Here is a 21,722-nt window from a genome sequence, read left to right as displayed (position 1 = left end):
ATGATTAGACATAGTACTCATCCAGTACTATTTACTACGTAAATTAAAAAGTCAGTACCTTTCTTATTCAAAAGATTTGTACACGTTAAACTGCGGTCCCGCCATCTTGACGTCAAGATGTACGAGTAATTAATTATAAACATTTCTAAGAACGCTTATTCGAGTATCATGGGACTTGTTAATCATCAAATCAATCTTCTTAACGTGTGGGTTGTGAGGTGGAATACCATCCTCGGGGTTATGACTGACCGGCCAAAGGCCCCTGACATGGCTCACGTAACGATTACTCACTTACATCAGTAAATAGTAACCGGGACCAACGGCTTAACTTGCCTTCCGAAGCACGGATCATCTTACTTTCGGACAATCAGATGATCAGCCCGTAATGTCCTAACCAAACTAGGGATCATAAAGTGGTTTTTGTGATATGTCCCCATCGGGATTCGAACCCGGGGCCTCCGGATCGTGAGCCCAACGCTCAACCACTGGACCACAGAGGCCGTTATCTAATCAATAACTTTTATCGACAAATACTATCTAATAATAACTATGTAGATACTCAAATGGAGCAATCATTACAAGTATTTGTATGTGCCAATTTGTATTTACACTGTGCACATTAAAACGTTTGCACACTGCAATTATTTATCAAAGTCCGTTCACATAACCTGATTTAGTTACATCGACACAATTTTATAGAAATAAACGATAAAACCAGACCCTTTGGTGGCGCATGTTTATTGCAATTATTTATTTTATCGGCTATTTTTATCGCTACCAGTAGCGTGTTATCATTAATACACATCTACAATGGACGGTTGGTAAAATAGAACAGTTAATACAATTGAAAAAGATAATGGGTAGAAAATACAACATCTAAAAACAACACAAAATAAAATTCATTTATCTTCTTATGTTCCTCAAAACTTTTTTGATAAAGTACATCATCATCCTCTTGCCCTTATCCCACTCTAGGTGGGGCGGCACAATATGTATTCCTCTTCAACTCATTTCTGTCAGTCGCCATCTCGGTACTCACACCTTTCACACACATAACCTCTTTTACACAATCCATCTACACTTTCTTGGGTTGTCCCCTACCCCTATAACCATCCACAAATATGTTTATATTGTTTAAATGTTGTTGACGTACAGGTTGTTCCCCTTTTATAGAGTGTATTTATTTTAGAACAGTCTCCGTGGTCTAGTGGTTAGAGCGTTAGGCTCAAGATCTGGAGGTCCAGGTTCGATTCCCGATGGGGACATTGTCAAAATCACTTTGTGAGACTGTCCTTTGTTTGGTAAGGACTTTTCAGGCTTGAATCACCTGATTGTCCGAAAAAGTAAGATGATTCCGTGCTTCGGAAGGCACGTTAAGCCGTTGGTCCCGGCTATTAGCCGTAAAAACACCTCCACCAACCCGCAGTGGAGCAGCGTGGTGGAGTATGCTCCATACCCCCTCCGGTTGATTGAGGGGAGGCCTGTGCCCAGCAGTGGGACGTATATAGGCAGTTTATGTTATGTTATGTATTTATTTTAGATCAACTGTCTAATAAACTACTGTCTGTATGTTGTTGGTCGGAACTTACCTAGATTAATTCACACACTATGAAAATCTCTCACAGGAACAGCATATCAGGCAGTGCGGTATGCATATACAACATTTCCGATGTGCACGCGGCGTTCGAAGGCCCGTACAAGACTCAGGAAAACAGCAAGTCCACCTGGGAGCCCCGGTCGCCCTCCAACCACGCGCGTGACCACTTCCGATGTCACCCTGACGCTAGGTAACACGCATACATACATGGTCTTAGTAACACCGTATCGAATACTGAAGGGGATGATTCTGAGTTAATATCAAGTGGAATTTTCCGTCGGCACAAGGCTTTTTCTGGAGAGTCCTAACCAGCCACGGCTGTAGCCTACCACCGGTAAATGTCGTTCGATTAGCACCACACAGGGGTCACTTGTTACTTATAAGGTCCAGGTAAACTTATGGACGTTGCAGAAGGTCCCAACCAGTAAACATAAGTTAAACCAGTAATAGCACACCCGGACTCTTCGACGACAAAACACCTCGTTTTACACAAACACTAACGTGGACGTTATCTTAAACGCGTATCTGTGTGCGTGACGTCTGGTGCCATACGATTGAAGACTAAAGTAAAACCGGGGGGGGGTGAAGTTAACCTAGTGCTGCGGAGTTGCCGTTCTTACGTAGTGTTACTGCTTATTCTTTGGTAATACTTTACTGTTTTATTCTCCAGGCCCCATCAACAAATAGAATACCACCGCTACCACCTAATGTACGAAGCCGTGCAGCCGATATCCGGCGAACCAGTATACAAAGCGACCTTACAACGCTTCACACATGTCACCGTGGATGTTACCCCTACCAAATCTGGGAGGCAGTTGGTCGCTTACGTCGCCACTCAAGATAATGACATTCTGAAATTGGCTGTGTTACCTCGCTTGGATGGAGCTTGCCTTGTTGAAGTGATGAAGCTCAAAGATGAGAGTGGAGGGTTTGATGTCCTCAATATGCAGTTTGTTAAGGATACTGTGAGTAGTTTTCATTTCGCGTTTAGACGCGTTACGCGCGTTAGTAAAAAAAAGTAATCATCATCGAAAAGTGAAAAAGGTTCGTTGTTTTTTAAAACAAATCTTTTACTTTACGACATCTTATACCTTACCCTAAAATACCGATGATTTTGAATAGCATTACTACTAATATTTAAATATATTTTTTACTAGTAAAGAAACGGATCTCAATGACAGTTTGTCTGAACTTGTTTTGTCATTGTAGCATTTTCCATCTATTTCTAACTAAAGCCAATTCGTGTTATTGCCACTAGATGTCGCTGTACATCGGTAGCGATACCGGCGTGGTCCGTGTCAGCGGGGAGCGTTGCGCGCGCTACCGCACTCGCATCGCGTGCGTCGACGCGCGCGATCCACACTGCGCGTGGGATGACGCGCGTGACGCGTGTTTACACAGCCAGGATGCCTTACCAGCGGCCACTATAGCTTGCCCTTCAAATAACGCACGTGGTAAGTTATGTCACAACAACTAAACGTCGCTATACAACGGTAGCGAAACGGTCGCTGCTCGTGCTACCGCACTCGCACTACATATGCCGATGCGCACAACGCACTGCTCGTGAGGTGACGCGCACGATACGTTTGCATAGCCAGGATGCCTTACCATCGGTAGGTTTGCGTGCGCTACTGAAGGGTTAAAAAGGCAATTTGACATTTATGAGCAAATGAGGAGCTCGGTGGCGCAGCGGTAAACGCGCTCGGTCTGCGATTGTTGAAGTTAAGCAACTTTCGCAAAGGCCGTTCATAGGATGGGTGACCACAAATTAATAAGTTTCATCTCGAGCTCCTCCGTGCTTCGGAAGGTACGTTAAGCCGTTGGTCCCGGCTGCATTAACAGTCGTTAATAACCATCAATCCGCACTGGGCCCGCGTGATGGTTTAAGGCCCGATCTCCGTATCCATCCATAGGGAAGGCCCGTGCCCCAGCAGTGGGGACGTTAATGGGCTGATGATGATGAGCAAATGTTAGTAAGTTTTTAAGTTTGCAATGCCTAAAATGCCAAAAATAATATTCCTTTATTAAGTTAAAGAAGTTTGCACAGTACCGTTGGATCGTCGATTCTTATTCCCTAGTCACACTACCAACTTGTGGCTAACGAGGTGCTATGCTCGGTTCGGTACCCCGAAAACATCATTTGGCGGTACACCCTCACCGCCAAGAGCTTCACAACCCACACGAAAAAAGGAGATAGCTACATAATAAGTTATTCCACAGTGGACGGGGGCTGGTCGTCGTGGTCGGAGTGGGAGCCGTGCATGCAGGACGGCACGGCGCACTCCGCGTACGGTGAGCGGCCGGACATGTGCCAGTGCCGGACGCGGCGCTGCGACAACCCGCGGCCGAGACACGGCGGGGACAGCTGCGAGGGTGAGTCAACAACAGCCACCATGTATTCAAAAATAGTCACCATAGTCAACAGTAGTCAACAATAGTCACCATAGTCACCATAGTCACCATAGTCACCATAGTCAACAGTAGTCAACAATAGTCACCATAATCAACAGTAGTCACCATAGTCAACAATAGTCACTATAGTCAACAGTAGTCACCATAGTCAACAATAGTCACCACAGTCAACAGTAGTCACCATAGTCAACAATAGTCACAGAGAGCCGTGTATAAAAGTAAAGACTGAAATGGACTGAGCCCCGTTTTAGTACGGAAGTTTAAGATGTGGTGTAAAAAATGGTGTAAGTGACTGAGATGTTGTTAACGAAAGCGATATGTTCTTACCAAACAAAGGACAGAGATTTGGACAATCTCCAGATCGTGAACCCAATGCCACTGGGTCGATTGGCAGGCTGTTTAAATACTGTTCTGTGACGTCATCAATAAAAGCGGTCAAACGTCGTACTCATTGTTACTTAATTTATAAATAAAATTTAAAAATAAGTCGTAACATAAAATTATATTTATTTTTGAACATGTTGGACTGGCTTCTATTTCTAGATGAGCATTTTTTAATTTATCTTTGACCCAGTCAAATATAAATATCCTGTTATTGGTCCCGATTCCCGCAGACACATCCTAATTTTACTTTAAGTTATACCTGTAATTTTTTTATCCGCCGAAAAGGAAAGACAGCAGGACAGATGTTTGACAGCTCTTAATTTTAGGAAGAATGAGTAAATGAAGGAATAACCCGGGCGAATCAAAAAGGTATCCCGCTGGTATGCAAACCGTTTGACGCGTGCTGTCAACTTAATTCTGTCGGGTTATTAGCCAATGAAATTTTACTATAGGGTTGTTTTAGATTTGTGCTTAAAATTGACGTGTATTTCATAAATTTTATGCTTGTACCCGTCCCTTTCCTTTTCGACGGATAAGAAAATGACAATAAAATTAGATGGTGTTAACAGGAATTAGCACCATTGTGCCGTTTCTTTTCCTTAGGTCCGAGCATATCGGTGACGAACTGCACGGTCCACGGCGGGTGGTCAGCGTGGTCGGGGTGGTCGGAGTGCTCGGCCACGTGCGGCATCGCGATCAAGTCCAAGCGGCGCACCTGCACGGCACCCGAGCCGCGCTTCGGAGGTCGAGTGTGCGTCGGGCTGGACCTACAGGAGTTGTACTGCAGTAACCTGCCGCCTTGTCCAGGTCAGTTACGAGTGTTGCGACGTACATGGATACGATGACTATTTTTTTTTATTAATATGGGTTTGCTCTTGATCCCATTCTTCCACGAGGTAAAGAAGGGGTCGACGGTGAAGCGAGCTTACCCAGAAGATGCCTAGTCACCCGTGACTTAAAGGACCCCAGGTCTATTGATAAAAGTCGAGCGCTCTCCCACGTGTGGTATCTCAATGTATTCAAGGATATCGTCCATATTGTGCTACAAGGGGGAGAGGATGATCGGACGAATCATTATCTCCCTAGCATTATCCCGTTTTTCACAGGGTCCGCTTACCTAACCTGAAGATTAGACAGGTCCGGTTTTTTACAGAAGCGACTGTCTGTCTGACTTTCCAACCCGCGAATGGAAAACCACCCCAATACAAGTTTCCTCTAATAGACATTTTATTCTATTCAATTCAACAATCCCTTTATTCCAGACCCCGAATTAGCTCCCGTAGACGGTGGCTGGTCACCTTGGAGTTCCTGGTCTCCTTGCACCAGTACCGGGGGCACAGCCTGCGGGCCGGCGGCGGGCTGGCGCGAGCGACGCCGCACCTGCACCGACCCTGCGCCGAAGCATGGTGGCGCCGATTGTGATGGAAACAAGGTCGACCGACAGGTGTGCGATCTACGAGCCTGCGAGGTCCGCAAGGCCACTGCTTGGACGCCCTGGGTGCAGATCCCAAGTAAGTGAAGCGTTACGCTAGTCCAAAAAAATATAACACAACATAAGCTCACGGATCCCAATAGGCTTGTTTCGAACTAGTCAAATTAGTTACTTTTTACTAAACATCAAAACACGAAATTACCATAGAATTTGTATGAAAAATCACACTGTAAAATCATAGAAAAACGTGACAAAATGTCGCAATTATTACATTTTTCTTTATTAAAATTCATAAATAAGTAAATAGAAAACGTTTTATGTCACTTAGACTTACATTATTCGCAAGATGAATTAAGTCACCTCACCTAGTCTCTGTTAGACCAACGTGATGGGCGGCGAACCGTATCGCCGTCTATAATGGCCGAGCCAACTGTGTTAGTGAAAACTGCACTTAAGATAAATTAATAATTTGTTTTTATATTTTAAGTTTAGTTTGTAAGTGCATACAATAATGTGTATTTTTATTTATAACAGGTAATTCTTCAGACGATAGTTACACGGAGAAGCGGTTCAAGTTTTTGTGCAAAGCGCCTTCACCGGAGCAAATCAAAGTAAGCATTTATTAAGTTAAAATGATTCCCTATTACCAAAATGTGATGTGAGTTATAGCCCGGACAAATGGGAAGCGCCGAGGGCTCTCACACGGTGATACTTTATGTTATGATCATCACCAACTATCGTCATGACAATCGACAGTGGTATATCGATCAACAACGCTAACTTCTTTGTTACTTGTTAGCTAACAATAGCCCGCGAAGAGGAGCGGTACTGCACGGCCCGGGGGTCTTGTAGCAGCTCGCCCCCGGAAGAGGGGGGCTGGGAGGCGTGGGGAGCGTGGGCCGACTGCTCGGCCCCCTGCGGCGGGGGCCAGCAGGCGCGCGTGCGCCGTTGCCGCAAGCCCCCGTGCCAGGGCTCGCGGGAGATGCTGCGCGCTTGTAACACGCACTCTTGTTCCGGTAAGTTACTCAACACTCAACAATACTCAATACTCAACATACACAGTCAGACCCTCTCCGTCTGTTTTAAGAACACCTACGGCCCTGTACCGAGGTATTTTCTTGCACCTACTTTTCTGCGGCTATACACTGTACAGGTTGTGAGAATCTGCTGTAGTTTTTAGGCGCATATGACATTAGACAAAAGATATATTTAAAGTTACATTTTTGAGTTCAAATTGAAATTTAAAAATATCTTTATTCAGTAACATAAGTACAGTTTGTAGAGTTTGAGTCCATAATAAGATAGGCAGAGCCCCAAGAAACCAGATCACAAATTCCAGCCACCTTTGATTTCAAGACAGGTGATCAGCCCATCGCTCATAATGGTTCATTGTGTTACAAAGGTCAATATTCCTCTTTGATTCTTTACTAAGTACATGTCAAGAAGAGCAAAGACATCGACGTGCGTTTTACTTCGACGCAACTCGTAAGGGTACTGTATAGACTTAATTTAATTTCCAGATGTACAAGTGTGTGAATTAATACCATATTTTATCTCAGTTACGTTTAAATAATTAGTTTCGTCTTATAATCTCTTAACTAATCATTTAGAGAAAACAACGATAAAATTATTGTATACCTACCCTGACACCAGGGTTGCTGAGGTTGGTAATCCACCTCTTAACACACACGATAGAAGAAGATGATACCTATAAAATCTTTTCTCTAGGTCAATGGTCGTGTTGGAGCGAATGGAGCGACTGTTCAGGCGGGTGCGACACGGGCGCGACGGGGCATCGAACCCGGACCCGAATGTGCCTCTCGCCGGAGGGGTGCGCAGACGCCGGTGCCGCTCTCGAGCGACGCGCTTGCGTCAACTCTTGCGCAGGTTTGTTCTGCTATATTGAGTTTTATTTATCACTTTTGTAATGTCCCGAGTTCAAATTTTGGCTCAGGTTCTAAACCACCAAATTCGAACTTTGTCATTTTGAAATCAGTTAAATCGAGAAGAGTGCACCAACAGTACACCTGACATTCCAACAGAGGATAATAGGTTTAGAAAAAGAAGAAATATTACTTTCAGTATTCAGTTAATCATACCATTTATGTTAATAGAGAGTGAATCCGGGTGGGAAGCGTGGGGCTCGTGGACGACGTGCGACAATGGGGAGCGGTTGCGCCGACGCAGCTGTGCGAGCGACGCGTGCGCCGGCGCGCAGATACAGGTCGCGAGGACTGCTAGCGATGCTGATGTTGACAATGGTATAATTATTGGACTCTATTATCAACACTCGTGAATTTGTTTAATGCGATTTGATAACATATGGAATGACAAGAGGCCAGACACCTGGAGCTGAGGTTAATCCAAGTCGAGTTGCACAATTCGTAACAAATGTATACACTTTGAAACCATGTCACATTAACTTTTTTGACAAATTAAACCGTAAGTCTCATTAAATGTCAAATAATAAATGCGACAGGGTTCTAAAGTGAGTACATAATATTGCTCATGACTGTACGGCCTCTGTACGTTAAATGGAGTATAAGTTAAATTTTAATAACAATACCCGTACATAACATAACATAGACTGCCAATATACGTCCCACTGCTGGGCACACGCCTCCCCTCAATCAACCGGAGGGGGTATGGAGCATACTCCACCACGCTGCTCCATTGCGGGTTGGTGGAGGTGTTTTTACGGCTAATAGCCGGGACCAACGGCTTAACGTGCCCTCCGAAGCACGGAATCATCTTACTTTTTCGGACAATCAGGTGATTCAAGCCTGAAAAGTCCTTACCAAACAAAGGACAGTCTCACAAAGTGATTTCGACAATGTCCCCATCGGGAATCGAACCCGGACCTCCAGATCGTGAGCCTAACGCTCTAACCACTAGACCACGGAGGCTGTCAACAACAACAATACCCGTACTCACACATAATGTTTATGTTTGTAACAGAGTTGTACGCAATGCCCGCGTACAGTGCTAACGTAGAGATGGCGTCGTTCGTCACTGTGGACGGCAGAGAGTCACTCAGCGTCGGAGGCATCGTCGGCTGCGTCGTAGCTGCCTTCGTTATGGGTAAGTAATCGCTAAATACACATCATCATCTCCCCAGCACTATCCCGTTTCTCACAGGGTCCGCTAACCTAACCTGAACATTAAGCAGGTCCGGTTTTTACAGAAGCGACTGCCTGTCTGACCTTCCAATCCGCGAAAGGAAAACCAGCCCAATACAGGTTAGGTCACATACCTCCGAAAACGCATTTCTCGGGAATGTGGGTTTCCTCACGATGTTTTCCTTCACCGCTGAGCACGAGATAGTAACTTATGATCCAAAGATGAATTCGAAAACAAATTCGACAATCATTCAATCTGTGCTGGATTCGAACCTGCGACTTCAAAGTTAATGCAAGCGTTCTATCAACTGGGCTACCACGGCTCTTCGTTAAATACGCATATTGACGGTAAAAAGTAATCCTGCTGTAATGCACAAAATGTAAAATGTTCACCAGAGCCTTATATGCTTTTGAGAAATTTGAAAAAAATATCATATCTCCTGAACCGGTACACCTATAAATGTGTTTTTTAGAACTAGTTTAGAACCAAATTGTATTTATTGATTGTCTATCAAGTCAAATACCAAAAACTTACTAGAATTTAAGTCTATGTTTGTGGGTTACAGCGATTGCATTTTTTTTCTGTAAGTGGTAGGTTTAGAAGGATTATTATAATTTATACATCAATATCTCGTGCTGTGAAGCTCTTGACAGTATACAACACAAACGTGGTATTTCGACGTGTATTTTTTTTGAGTAGCCGCTTTTTGAGAAATCTGCTTTTGGTAATCTTTGCAAAAGTTTATGTTACTCAATCGTTTGCATAGATGGCGTTATTTCACAGAACTTGTCATTTAAACATAGTTTTTTATTATAACAATTTGTTTTACATTATCCCCATGAAACATTTGTGTTGAATTACTATATTTATCAATATATTTATTGCATAACGTCTTTAAAGCGTGCCTTCACCGTTTTGATGTGTTCCATCCTTGTCAAGGGGAGTGCTAACCTTCTCTCCTTTCAATAGACACACGCAAGGTATACAGGTAGTATTATTAGAATTATAAATCAATTTCCTACAACACGGTATTGAAGTTTTTTGTTTAATCGGTATATAAGAAAGTACACGTATACCTTGCGTGTGTCTATTGAAAGGAGAGAAGGTTAGCACTCCCCTTGACAAGGATGGAACACATCAAAACGGTGAAGGCACGCTTTACCACATTTTTTTATTATTATAAAATACTGTTATGCTCAGCGATAAACAGGAAATCCGGGTAAGAGCCTTCAGCGCTCTTCATTTGTCCGCCCAAGTAGTTAATACCATGGTATAAGAAAACCAGGTATGCTCAAAACTGACAGCTAGCATTTCAAGGTTAGCCCAGATGACGTCATCAAATATATTACCCACGTCCAATGTTTTTTAATTTACTTTGCAAGGAAATTTTGTACTTTTAGTAAAAGATTTACGTACAGTTTTAATGTTTTATTATTGGTGAAGGCACGCTTTACCACATTTTTGGGGTTCCGAACTTTAACAGGAAAAACCCCTATAGAGGGTCACTTTCTTGTCCGTCCGTCTGTCTGTCAAGATCTTTATCTCAGAAACGCGTGGAGGTATCAAGTTGAAATTAATATGTGATACTAATGTCTGCGGTGTCTTGAAGACGTACAAAAATCAAGCTTCTACATTAATTCAATCCGAAGATATAAATAACCCTTTTTTATTATAAAATACTGTTATGCTCAGCGAAAAACGGGAAATCCGGGCTAGAGCCTTCAGCGCTCTTCGTTTGCCCGGCGAAGTAGTAAATGCCACCTGAGGCAACCTTCGAATAAGTCACGTCAAAAAAGGCGGATAGGAATCTTAGAAATTTTTACGAAAAATTGGTTGCAGGATGTCTTCTGATTACTCGGGGCTCTGCTTAGTACATTACGTATTAAGGGCGTGAGTTTATACAAGGTGTTAGTGAGGATGGTTCAAACCATGATTCTGAGTTTATATCAAGTGGAATTTGTCGTAGCAAAACTTTTGGAACTGAAAATAATTTTAACAAACACTAAAATTTCATTTCCGATAGGAAATTCCACTTGGTATCAACTCAGTATCATGGTCTGAATCATCCCACTTAGTATTCGTTACGGTGTCACTAACACTCTGTATATGGATAAATAATGTCAAACATACGTTCTACGTAACGAGATAAGGTAGAGCTAAGTCAGAAATAGGTTGCCAACAAACTGTTCAGCAGTTTGGCGACCTTTGATTATAAATAGGAAACTGTTGAATAATGCTCATTTTAAATTTCTCTCTCTCTCTCTTCTTGGCATTTATTATTCCCAACTGATGGCGAGGTCTGCCTTCTTCGTACTTCTCTTCCACTTCGCTCTATCAGACGTGTCGCTCTCGGAGACATTGCACATGTAAAAGTCCTTTTGTCCACATCCGCCCATCTTGTTTTTGGTCGTCCTCTTGCTCTAAGCCCTGGTATACCCTCACCTGCCCCCCTTCCTCTGCTGCCTGGTAGAATGTTCAATTTAAATAAATAATATTTTCAGGTTGCCTGGTATGCCTAGCGGGGGTCATCTACTGCCAGCGGCGAGGGTCGTGGCTGCCCTGGCGGCGCAAGACTCGCGTGCCCTCCAGTCCGCACTACATCACCGCCAAGCAGAACAGCTACGTCACCGTGCCGCTCAAGGAAGTGGTACGTTCATATGGCACGCTATATCATCATCACCATCAGACGGAAATCGTCCATTGCTGGACGTAGGCCTACGGGCTCGCCTCAATGACCGATCCTCTACTGCACGCAACCAGCGTTTACCCGCAACCTTCAGAAGGTCAGCGGGCTACGTTGTGATAACCCTATCGGCTGTCCGTTCTGCGAACGATATGCCCCGCCCCTTGCCACTTCAGTTTAGCAATAGGCTACTTGACAACCTAGTCGAAAACGAAAATTTTCTTTGGAGTTTGTATGGAAGTACTGTCCTGTGACGTCATGAATAAAAGCGGTCTAACGTCGTATTCATTGTTACTTAATTCGTAAATAAAATTCGACAAATAAGTCGGAAACTAAAATGAGATTGATTTTTGATCATCTTAGACTGGCTTCTATTTCTAGGTTAGCATTTTATAATTTATCTTTGACCCAGTCAAATAGTATTGTTTGGGCTATGTGTCATCTGGGTGACTTTGGGTCATCTGCGGGCCAGGCTATACACGGTTACCTATTCATAGAGAACCACCTTATATTTTTTAAAACTTTCTTCCATTCATACCATAAACAATCAGATCCCCATTCATTATCCTTCCATTTTGTTGTCTCTAACTTTTTACTCACTTTCCTACATATAAATGTATAAATAAAGTTTAATACAGAGTAAAAAAGAAAATTATAGTAACCAACTGTTGTTCCTCCGCAGCCGCGCAAAGCGAAACGCCAACCGTCGTTCACTGGCATCGGCGGCAGCAGCGGTATAATCCTGTCTAAGAGCAACAACCTAAACGTGAACAACCACAACACAGCCACAACACCCAAGCTCTACCCTAAAGCCATAGCCAACGAGTACGACTCCATGGGCACCCTCAAACGGCACTCCAATCAACCGAATAACAAGAACAACCTCGATATCGAAGAAGACAAGTTTTATTAGCAATGCAAAGAGGGTGAATAGTATACATACATACATAAACTCACGCCCGTAATCCCTAATGGGGTGGGTACAGCCACAAGTAATCAAAGACAATCTCTCCAGGCATCCAGTGTTGATACGATGTCGTAAGCTGGATATGATAAACCTTATAGTGATTGGAGATCAGCCTATCGCCCATAACATTAGTCCATCATGTTAGAGGACACAATCCCTCTGTCGGTTTTTACGACATGCCCGGGAAGACAAGCAGCTGAACGTGTTCTAAGTTATTTGAATAGTATAATTAAGGCAAATAACGGTGAGAAAGACAAAACATTTCTCACTCTTGTAAAGTCACCGACTACATCAACTGCAGAGTTACGCCATCACAAACCTCTGACATGGCTCATGTATCAACGACTAAGGACCTTAGCGACGCAACGTTCGCAACATGGATAATCTATCTTGCAAATCTTTCAATATATTTTTTGTAGACAAAACAAAATGATCTTCAAATGGAAGTTTCCAATCTGGATTAGGAACCTGCAGAACATTGATATATAGTACAAAAGTGATAAATGTGCCTTGAGATTGCTGTGATTCTTGTCAGGTGTACTAAATAGTTTCAAAATCTCACAGAATTGATAATAAGGCCCAGTGAAAACTGCGAGTCGCGAACGCTCGCGTCTATTACGTGTAATGAAGAAAGTGTGTGACCTGTTAAGGAAGTAAATCCTGCGAGAAAGGTGCCAAGTCTAACATACGCCGTATTGGGCGGGATAAAAACGTAATAATTTGTATCCACAACAAAACAATGAGAGACTTAACAACTATTGATATTGCCAATAGTAATTTTGTAACTGAAATCAATATTCTTATACAATAAGCATTTGTTACAGACAAGACGCCTTTAGGAAATAGTATTTTTAAACTTTAAACAATGTGAAAAGTTATATTTTAAAATAAGTGCAGTCTTAGAGCAATTATATATTTAAATCGTTGCAGAAGTGTAAAAGTATTTTGTGTTATTTGTTACTGGAATTAATAGATAATTATAAAATGTGTGATTATGTTAGTGAAAAAATCTTTGAGTATATCGTGTAATTAACTCAACGAAAAAGTGAGATGGAACTTTGTTATTAGTTGACTGTGAGTAAAGTGATGAACTATAAAACGAGAGTACTTACTTAGATTTTATATTATAGATTTTATTATTTCGCAAATGCTAGCAAAAACACCTCCGCCAACCCGCACTGGAGCAGCGTGGTGGAGTATGCTCCATACCCCCTCCGGTTGATTGAAGGGAAGCCTGTGCCCAGCAGTGGGACTTATATGGGCTCTTTATGTTAAGTGCATTAACTCGTAATATTTTAACGAGTAACAATTCCAGTGCCATGATCACTAAAATGTATACATAATCTATTTTTTTTTATATTCGTCCTCATAGAAATTATTTTAACATTATATTTGTATATGTTTTATTAAGTATTTTAATTCAAATGGAAGGAGTCCAGTATATGACAAAGCCAATCACGTGCCATGTAAATAAGTAAGAAAAAATATAAATGTAAATATTTAATTACTACAGCGTTATTGTAAGTGATAGTTTTGATGTTATGAAACATACTTTATAAGCAGTACAAAGTGCGGTGCCTTCAGTAAGTTAACGCGACAATAAATCTGTATACCTATTTAATTATTATACAAAATTAATCATCAGAGTATATTTTTGTATAGTTGAATATATTTCGACGCATCTAGTGGCTCACGTTGAGTCAATACTTGTTATACGTGTAATGTGTGGGTGTCGAATATTTTGTACTTTGTATTTTAATCCGAATAATTGACTAAATGGATGAAAGTTTGTGGTTGTTACTGATATTGTAAAGATTATTTATTGTACGATTTGAGAGTTTGAACATGTGTACTTGACAACAAGTTGAGAGGACTTTTCATTATGATTACACCATCAATCTTTTTTATTTAATCAGTAGGTAAATGAATCAATGCAGATTCTGATTGGTATTCTTTATTATGTAAACTATTAGATACATTTGCTATTGAATAGGCTGCTATTTGTAGAATGTAATGCGGCGTCATTAGGCTCTGATCTATTAAAGGATTTCAACATGAACATTCTGTTCATATATGCCCCATGCTGTATATTCACAGTCCTGATTAATAACTGTAGAGCTAGTAATGTCAAAGTCTTTATACTCGACATGATTAGCATTATGTGCTACGCTTATACCCTATTTAACGTTGCATGCATTATAACGATAGCATGACAGAGATAGCAGCAGTAGTAGTATCGTCTAGTGCGAAAGAGACGAGAGATATCTCTTTCGCATTATGTGCAGCTTAGTACGATAGACTCGAGGGTTATGGCATTATAGCATGCTACGTTAAATACGTGCTTGTCCAAATTAACCCGCGGCCACGGTCACGAAATTTAATACTTTTAACAAACCAAAACTAGGGGCATGAGAAGCGCCTCCGCCAAGACGAGCAAAGCGAAGCGCAAGGGCAGGGGACCTACATTTTCTCGATCGTCGATTGTTTTAATCCTCATAATACTTTATTGCACACACGGGAAATACAGAAATACTAAAATGAGAAATGAAAAGACTACAATAGGCGCCCTTATTGCTTATGACATAATGTCATAAGTGTTCTTAGAAACACTTATCACGAATACATGTTATATTTCGAGGCCGCGCCCGCAAGTTGAACAAGCACTTAGTACGAAATCGCTACACATTCCCGTTCAGTAAGATGAAAAATAAATATTAGCCGGGCATACATATGTTGTGTATAGCATTATGTAGACATCTAACTCATTATAAATTAGATTTTATTATCATCTATCTGTGACTAATCTGTTTACCATAGAATAAGGAATAATACTACGTATAGAATGACAATACTCCGCTGCCCACCAAAGTCTGAGCTAGGTTTACCTCACCCCCTCGGACATAGTTTAGCGTTCAATCGTATTGTGTCAGACGCCACACACACAGATGCGCGTGTATGATAACGTCAATGTGTGGTGTCTGTGTAAAAATAGGTTGTTTGTATGAAGTGTCTGGGGTGTGCCAGTAGTAAACGGCGAATACTGAACGCTGTTAATACTTATAGACTACTAGTAATTTATAACCAATATTCAAACGTGGGTGCTTTGCTTTACATGACAGGCAGGTTTGAACGTGTCACATCTCGCGAACAGAACGCTTATCTGCATAATTATTGTGATCAAAGTATTTCAAGGTGGGTTAAACGGAGCGGCAAACTTACATTTGCCGCTCTGTTCAACCCACATTGAAATACTACCTACCGACAGGGGGGTTAAAAAGACCACATCGAAGCAATTAATCTAAAAACGCAATATTTCTATTTGGCATTTGTTTGCAGAGCGCACATACTTTTATACGCGCAAATGTCAAATTGCAATGTTGCTATTTTAAAGGAATTGCTTCGATGTGGCCTATTTAACCAGGCAGATTAAAATATTATCAATCTATCCCACTCATGCCCTATTTTTCCCTAAAAAGTAGCATGGAAAATGCTGCACCGACAAGAGCGTGGCTCTTAAATTGATGATGATCCCACCCATGGGTAAAGAACTTGTCTTGGAGCTTCCTTCGTTATACCGTTTCACTGCAGATTGATTTTCATTATAATAAAAAATCATATTATATTGTAGTCTAAAGTCACAGACTGTTTGAGGTTTACGCGGTTATTATCATAATTAAAACACATCCCTCATATCCCCAATTTTAACGCGGTAAGAACCCGGTATTATGTGTTTCATTAGTCACATAGACGCCGTAATTTTTACTGATATTTTCAAACACTAAAATTATAAGTATCTTACTGAACGCGATTGCTGGCATTATATTATTATGCATTCGATATTCAAATATTAGACTTAATTATAATTATTGTTTTAGAGGCTTTCCCGATAACTCACCGATTCCAGCCTTTTTTAGAGATTATCTAAATCGTTATGAATATTATTTCTAAACCGATTCCATTATTTTTCATTCCTAAATAATTTTATTACTATACAAATGTTATTATATAGTTATTATTGTAAATGTTTGTTAAGTTAGCTACTTAAAATAACAATAAAGACTGTCGAATCTATGATATTATGTTTTATTCTTTATCACCAATTGTTTATTTCGTTACAATATTTTGTTGACTTTTATTACGAGTTTCTAACTCTTTCCATACGAATAACTCTCGAATAATGTGTGGCGTGTGGCAAAATCTCGTTGCTATTCAGTCGATCACCCGCCATCTTGTAATTGAACTAATATTATTCCATAATAAATAATCAGTCATAAATTATGTAAACATTTCTCAGTTGAGTAAATTGCGTTTTAAGATGAGTTTAACACTGAACTAGAAATACACCTTACTAACCCGTGTAACACGGTAAAAATAAACTTTATTGCACGCAACACAAAAATAACCTGTAGTTTTATAAAAATTGCTTTACAGAAAGTCGGTAGTTACCAAAGATATTTAACAGGTTCCGAGGTCTAGTGGTTAGACCGATGGGTTCACGATCTGGAGGTACGGGTTTGATTCCTGATGGAGACTTGTCGAAATCACTATGTCCTTTGCTTTTTGATTGTCTGGAAAAGTAAGATGTTTACGGGCTTCGGAAGGCGCGTTAAGCCATTGACCATGGTCAGTCCTAAAACACCTCCGCCAACTCGCACCGGAGCAAGAGTGGTGGAGTATGCTTTTCTGATTGATCGAGGGGAGGCCTGTTGTAAATATGGTTTGTTGTAGTTTGTAATTTAACTTTCAGCTGTCAGGGAAAACAGCAGCTTGCAGTATGTACCGCCCGGCAAATTGAAATTGCTTCCCTATTAGATTACGTAAAACAAGACCCGTTTTATTGAGCTTTGATGAAATTCTCCACTTTTTAACTCAGTTGTCGAGTCAGGACGGAGTGTGTAAGTGAATTTCCTCATTGGTCAGAAAGATAAGAACAAAGTATGGTTACGGATAGGGTATGCAATCCCGACTCGAGATTGCAAATTCGAGATCCCGCGGCGTTGGAAATATCAATCCGCGAGATCCCGAAGATTTCGGGATCTTGTCTAGTTCATAACAAAATGTAAAGTTTGAAATTACATTGAAAACGATGAAATTTTCTTGTTTGTGATAGTGAGGTTAAAGAAAAAAAAAATACTTTCCAAAATTAATTAAATTCAAAATTACTAACCAAATAGGTAGGTAGTTAAGATTTATTTGGAAAAACAAAGAAGTATAAGTCAGGGAGATTCGCCCAATTCCGTCATATTATTATGCTTCGGTATTGATAGCGAAAAAATTGACGAGATAGATTGCGTTCCTTAGCTACGGAGCATAAAGCATTACCACGACTTTATCACATTATTATTTACAAATAAACAAAATTATAATAATTAAAAAAACAAAAACTCACACACATTAACTAGTCGAGTCAGGACGGAGTGTGTAAGTGAATTTCCTCATTGGTCAGAAAGATAAGAACAAAGTATGGTTACGGATAGGGTATGCAATCCCGACTCGAGATTGCAAATTCGAGATCCCGCATCACTCACATACATAATTAAAATCACCTTATCCACAAAAAATCAGTACACTTTCAACTACATAAACTCACGAGTCTATCTCAATTGGGATAGTCAGAGGTACATCTATTGTAAGATGAATTAAGTGTCCACACCTCACGAAGCTTTTTGTTAGACTTTTGATATGAAGTTCTAACTTGCAGCATTTACTAGCCATTTAAACTTATACATATGTAGGTAGGTATATAGAAAAAGCATTAAAGAATATTTCAACTCAGCGCGTCAAAGGCGTAAAGACGCAATTTGAAAAGTTTGATGGGGTTTTATGATCGCTAAAAATCCTATAAAGTTTTAAAGTCAGGAAAAATTATGATGCGACCCAATTCCCGTATTTTAAGTGATACCGCAGCCTCCGTGGTCTAGTGGTAAGAGCGTTAGGCTCACGATCTGGATGTCCGGGTTCGATTCCCGATGGGGACATTGTCGAAATCACTTTGTGAGACTGTCCTTTGTTTGGTAAGGAAAAGTCCTTACCAAACAGGCTTGAATCACCTGATTGACCGAAAAAGTAAGTTGATTCCGTGCGTCGGAGGGCACGTTAAGCCGTTGGTCCCGGCTATTAGCCGTAAAAACAACTCCACCACCCGCAGTGGAGCAGCGTGGTGGAGTATGCTCCATACCCTCTCCGGTTGATTGAGAGGAGGCCTGTGCCCAGCAGTGGGACGTATATATGCTATTTATATATAATATATGTTAAGTGATACCGCGGCGCAGCGGCTGAGCTAGTTTACCTCACTCCCCCTCGGTTTTACTTCAGACTTCAATCCTATAGGTGTCAGACGTCACACACACATATGCGAGTATCGTACGCTCGCCCCGTAAACGTCAATGTGTAGTGTCTGTGTAAAACGAGGTGTTTTGTATGAAGTGTCTGCTAATGGTACCTACGTGAAAGGGCGCACGCATGAAACAAACAATGAATTTCTATAAATATTTTAGGCTCCATTGTCCTTGTTTGTTGACGTTGGCGGGTATTTTCTTAATAAATTAATTAATATTTCTTGGAAGTCGGATGCCGTATAAGTCACCTCTTTTACAAAGAAATGGAAAACAAAGCATTTTTTAAGTATCAGATGGTCGAAAGTCCTTTGACCACAAAACAAATATTAAACAATGAAATATAAAATTTATTTTCGTCCGCTTGGATTTCGATTACATACCTAATACCAGTGCTTGCCGGAGTACGCTAGGACCGTGAAAAATGGAAAGAGGAAACCTTTGCCCAGCAGGGGGATCTTGTAGGCTAGATTACATTACCTGTAGTAGCATAATATATCTTACCTAGTGAGAGCTCCCAGCGGTCTCAATTTATCCGACCAAGTAGTTAATGTCGTCTGAGGCAAAACTACAATAACTCACATAAAAAGAAATGTCTCTATCACTCAGGAATAACGTAGCTTTAGTACAGAAGAAAAAAAATGACCACAAAAAAAGTTTTCACGTCGAGCTCCTACGTGCTTCGGAAGGCACGTTAAGCCGTTGGTCCCGGCTGCATTAGCAGTCGTTAATAACCATCAATACGCACTGGGCCCGCGTGATGGTCTAAGGCCCGATCTTCCTATCCATCCATAGGGAAGGCCCGTGCCCCAGCAATGGGGACGTTAATGGGCTGGTGATGATGATGAGTACAGCAGCGCCCACAGTTCCAAAGATTATCTACTTCTCACAAACTTCTTATTAACTCAGAATAATGAGCTGAATCATCTCAGTTTTCGTTACGATGCCATTAACACCCTGTATATAATTGGTTATTTCCTCCAATAGTTGAACGTATCGTGAAACCGAATAGTTCGGCATATTATTCTGTTCGGTAATAGTCAAACCGAATATTCGGTCATATCTCAATTTGGCACATCTCTAATAAGCGCTGCGGGCTTTTATTTTCATGACTTGTTTCTCTACATAACCCTATAGGGTTGCCGGCGTGTTAAGTTATGTAAGTAAGTGTGTATATTTCTTGTCGTATGTTTTAAATTATAAATGAAACCCGAAAGTAGCTAGTTTATAACATTTATTGTCCGAAGACCACAAGTAAGAAATGAAAATACCTGCAATAAATATTACAATAATAGTAAACATACATTGCTAAACACATATCCCATCAAAAACGAATATTAAAAGGGTTTGTTCTCTATTACAACCTTCCAGCCGTATCAACAACGACAAGACACCATATAAGGGCTTATTACACCTACCTGTTCGACAGGCTAGACGCGTCAAGGTCACGGGTGGTTACCATGGTTACGACCTGCCGATTTGCTATTAGACTACACGATCTGATTGGCAACGGGATTTGGAGGGAAGTAGTGACCGTGACCTTAACGCATCTGTCGGACAGGTAGGTGTAATAAGCCCTTATGGCTGACGTAATCGATCTTAGCGGCCACATTCACTGCACGTCAGCTCGGATCACCTCCGATATAGTTGTAAATATGTCTCTTACATAACTATGACGAGTACAAATCCCCATATTTGATGCAATAACTACAAATTACATTTGGCAAAAAATTTTGGAATTAAATATAGTTATACACATAAAGAACTGCCATCAATATCTTTTTTGCGGACCATAGCCTGAAAAGTCCTTATTAAATTGCATAAAGTAGATGCATATATAATAACCAGCCAATATATTAATAGGAATAATCAGTATTATCATTATAAATTACTATGTTGCTTAATTCTATTACCATTACAAATATCAATATAAATCACGCACGGACAGTCTCTAAGAGTAAACCGAGAACATGGCCAAGGTTTTAGTGCAATTTCAATATTAAATATCTTCATGTAACTAGACACTGAGTCATCACAACATTGAGACATTGAGTAAAACACCATTATTCCCAAAAAACTTTCTACTTAGTACTTATCCTATTAAATACATATATATTTTTGTATCTATCTTATAATTATCGATTACACTGAGAATGAGTTATACCTATAATCAATTCGATTGTCAAGTGATTGAGGTTAATATATAATCTTAAGAAAATAAAGAGAGTTATATTTTAGACATGACACACTAAGTTATGTAAACATGTTCCGTAATTTATACAGGAAATTGAAAATCATTCTTAAAAGTTTTGAAGTCCTGCTTACAAAAAATACTTATTTAAATCCTACAAAGTATGTGCATGTCATAATAATCAGTATTATCATTAAAAATTACTATGTTGTTATACCATTCAAAAATATCAATATAAATCATGTATGGACAGTCTCCAAGAGTATAGCGAGAACTAGACTTGGACTTCGATGCAATTATATTTAGGTACCTACTTGTAACTAGACACTGAGTAGAATAATAATATTTTCTAAAAATATTCTACTTACCTACTTCAATATTTGGTTTGTATTTATGTTATAATTATTGATTACGCTGAGATGGAGGTTTGATAATTTAAAAAGTCTACATAAATTAGGACACTCATATTATATTATTACTTGAAACAATAAGTTTTTAATAAACATGTAATGTAATTATTACAAAAAAATGACAAATTTTTAAGCACACTTACAAACAAATAATTCACTAGTAAAGTACAGATCGTAATTAGTATCATCAT

The 21,722-nt window shown here is 40.4% G+C and overlaps 1 protein-coding gene and 2 non-coding genes across 3 annotated transcripts in view; 2 read left to right on the top strand and 1 right to left on the bottom strand.

The window, feature by feature from the left end:
* Window positions 1–16,666, top strand: part of LOC126379868 (semaphorin-5A-like) — a 39,640-nt gene extending 22,974 nt beyond the window's left edge. Inside the window, exons 8-20 of the mRNA XM_050028839.1 lie at window positions 1,626–1,787; window positions 2,268–2,562; window positions 2,856–3,051; window positions 3,818–3,970; window positions 4,997–5,200; window positions 5,656–5,904; window positions 6,360–6,436; window positions 6,625–6,841; window positions 7,554–7,712; window positions 7,940–8,086; window positions 8,784–8,906; window positions 11,447–11,592; window positions 12,311–16,666. Coding sequence (XP_049884796.1) covers window positions 1,626–1,787; window positions 2,268–2,562; window positions 2,856–3,051; window positions 3,818–3,970; window positions 4,997–5,200; window positions 5,656–5,904; window positions 6,360–6,436; window positions 6,625–6,841; window positions 7,554–7,712; window positions 7,940–8,086; window positions 8,784–8,906; window positions 11,447–11,592; window positions 12,311–12,541 — 2,359 coding nt within the window. The 3' untranslated portion in view covers window positions 12,542–16,666. The remainder of the gene's footprint in view (window positions 1–1,625; window positions 1,788–2,267; window positions 2,563–2,855; window positions 3,052–3,817; window positions 3,971–4,996; window positions 5,201–5,655; window positions 5,905–6,359; window positions 6,437–6,624; window positions 6,842–7,553; window positions 7,713–7,939; window positions 8,087–8,783; window positions 8,907–11,446; window positions 11,593–12,310) is intronic.
* LOC126380805 (U6atac minor spliceosomal RNA) lies at window positions 9,818–9,918 on the bottom strand. Its single transcript, XR_007568542.1, has one exon. It is a non-coding gene; the product is annotated as a U6atac minor spliceosomal RNA (small nuclear RNA).
* Window positions 10,029–10,118, top strand: LOC126380804 (U6atac minor spliceosomal RNA). The gene has a single exon (XR_007568541.1). It is a non-coding gene; the product is annotated as a U6atac minor spliceosomal RNA (small nuclear RNA).
* Window positions 16,667–21,722: the final 5,056 nt, after the last annotated feature.

This window comes from Pectinophora gossypiella, chromosome Z, assembly GCF_024362695.1.
Source record: "Pectinophora gossypiella chromosome Z, ilPecGoss1.1, whole genome shotgun sequence".
Lineage (NCBI taxonomy): Eukaryota > Metazoa > Arthropoda > Insecta > Lepidoptera > Gelechiidae > Pectinophora > Pectinophora gossypiella.
Note: the sequence above shows the minus strand (reverse complement) of the source record. Positions and strands in the feature narration are given on the sequence as shown.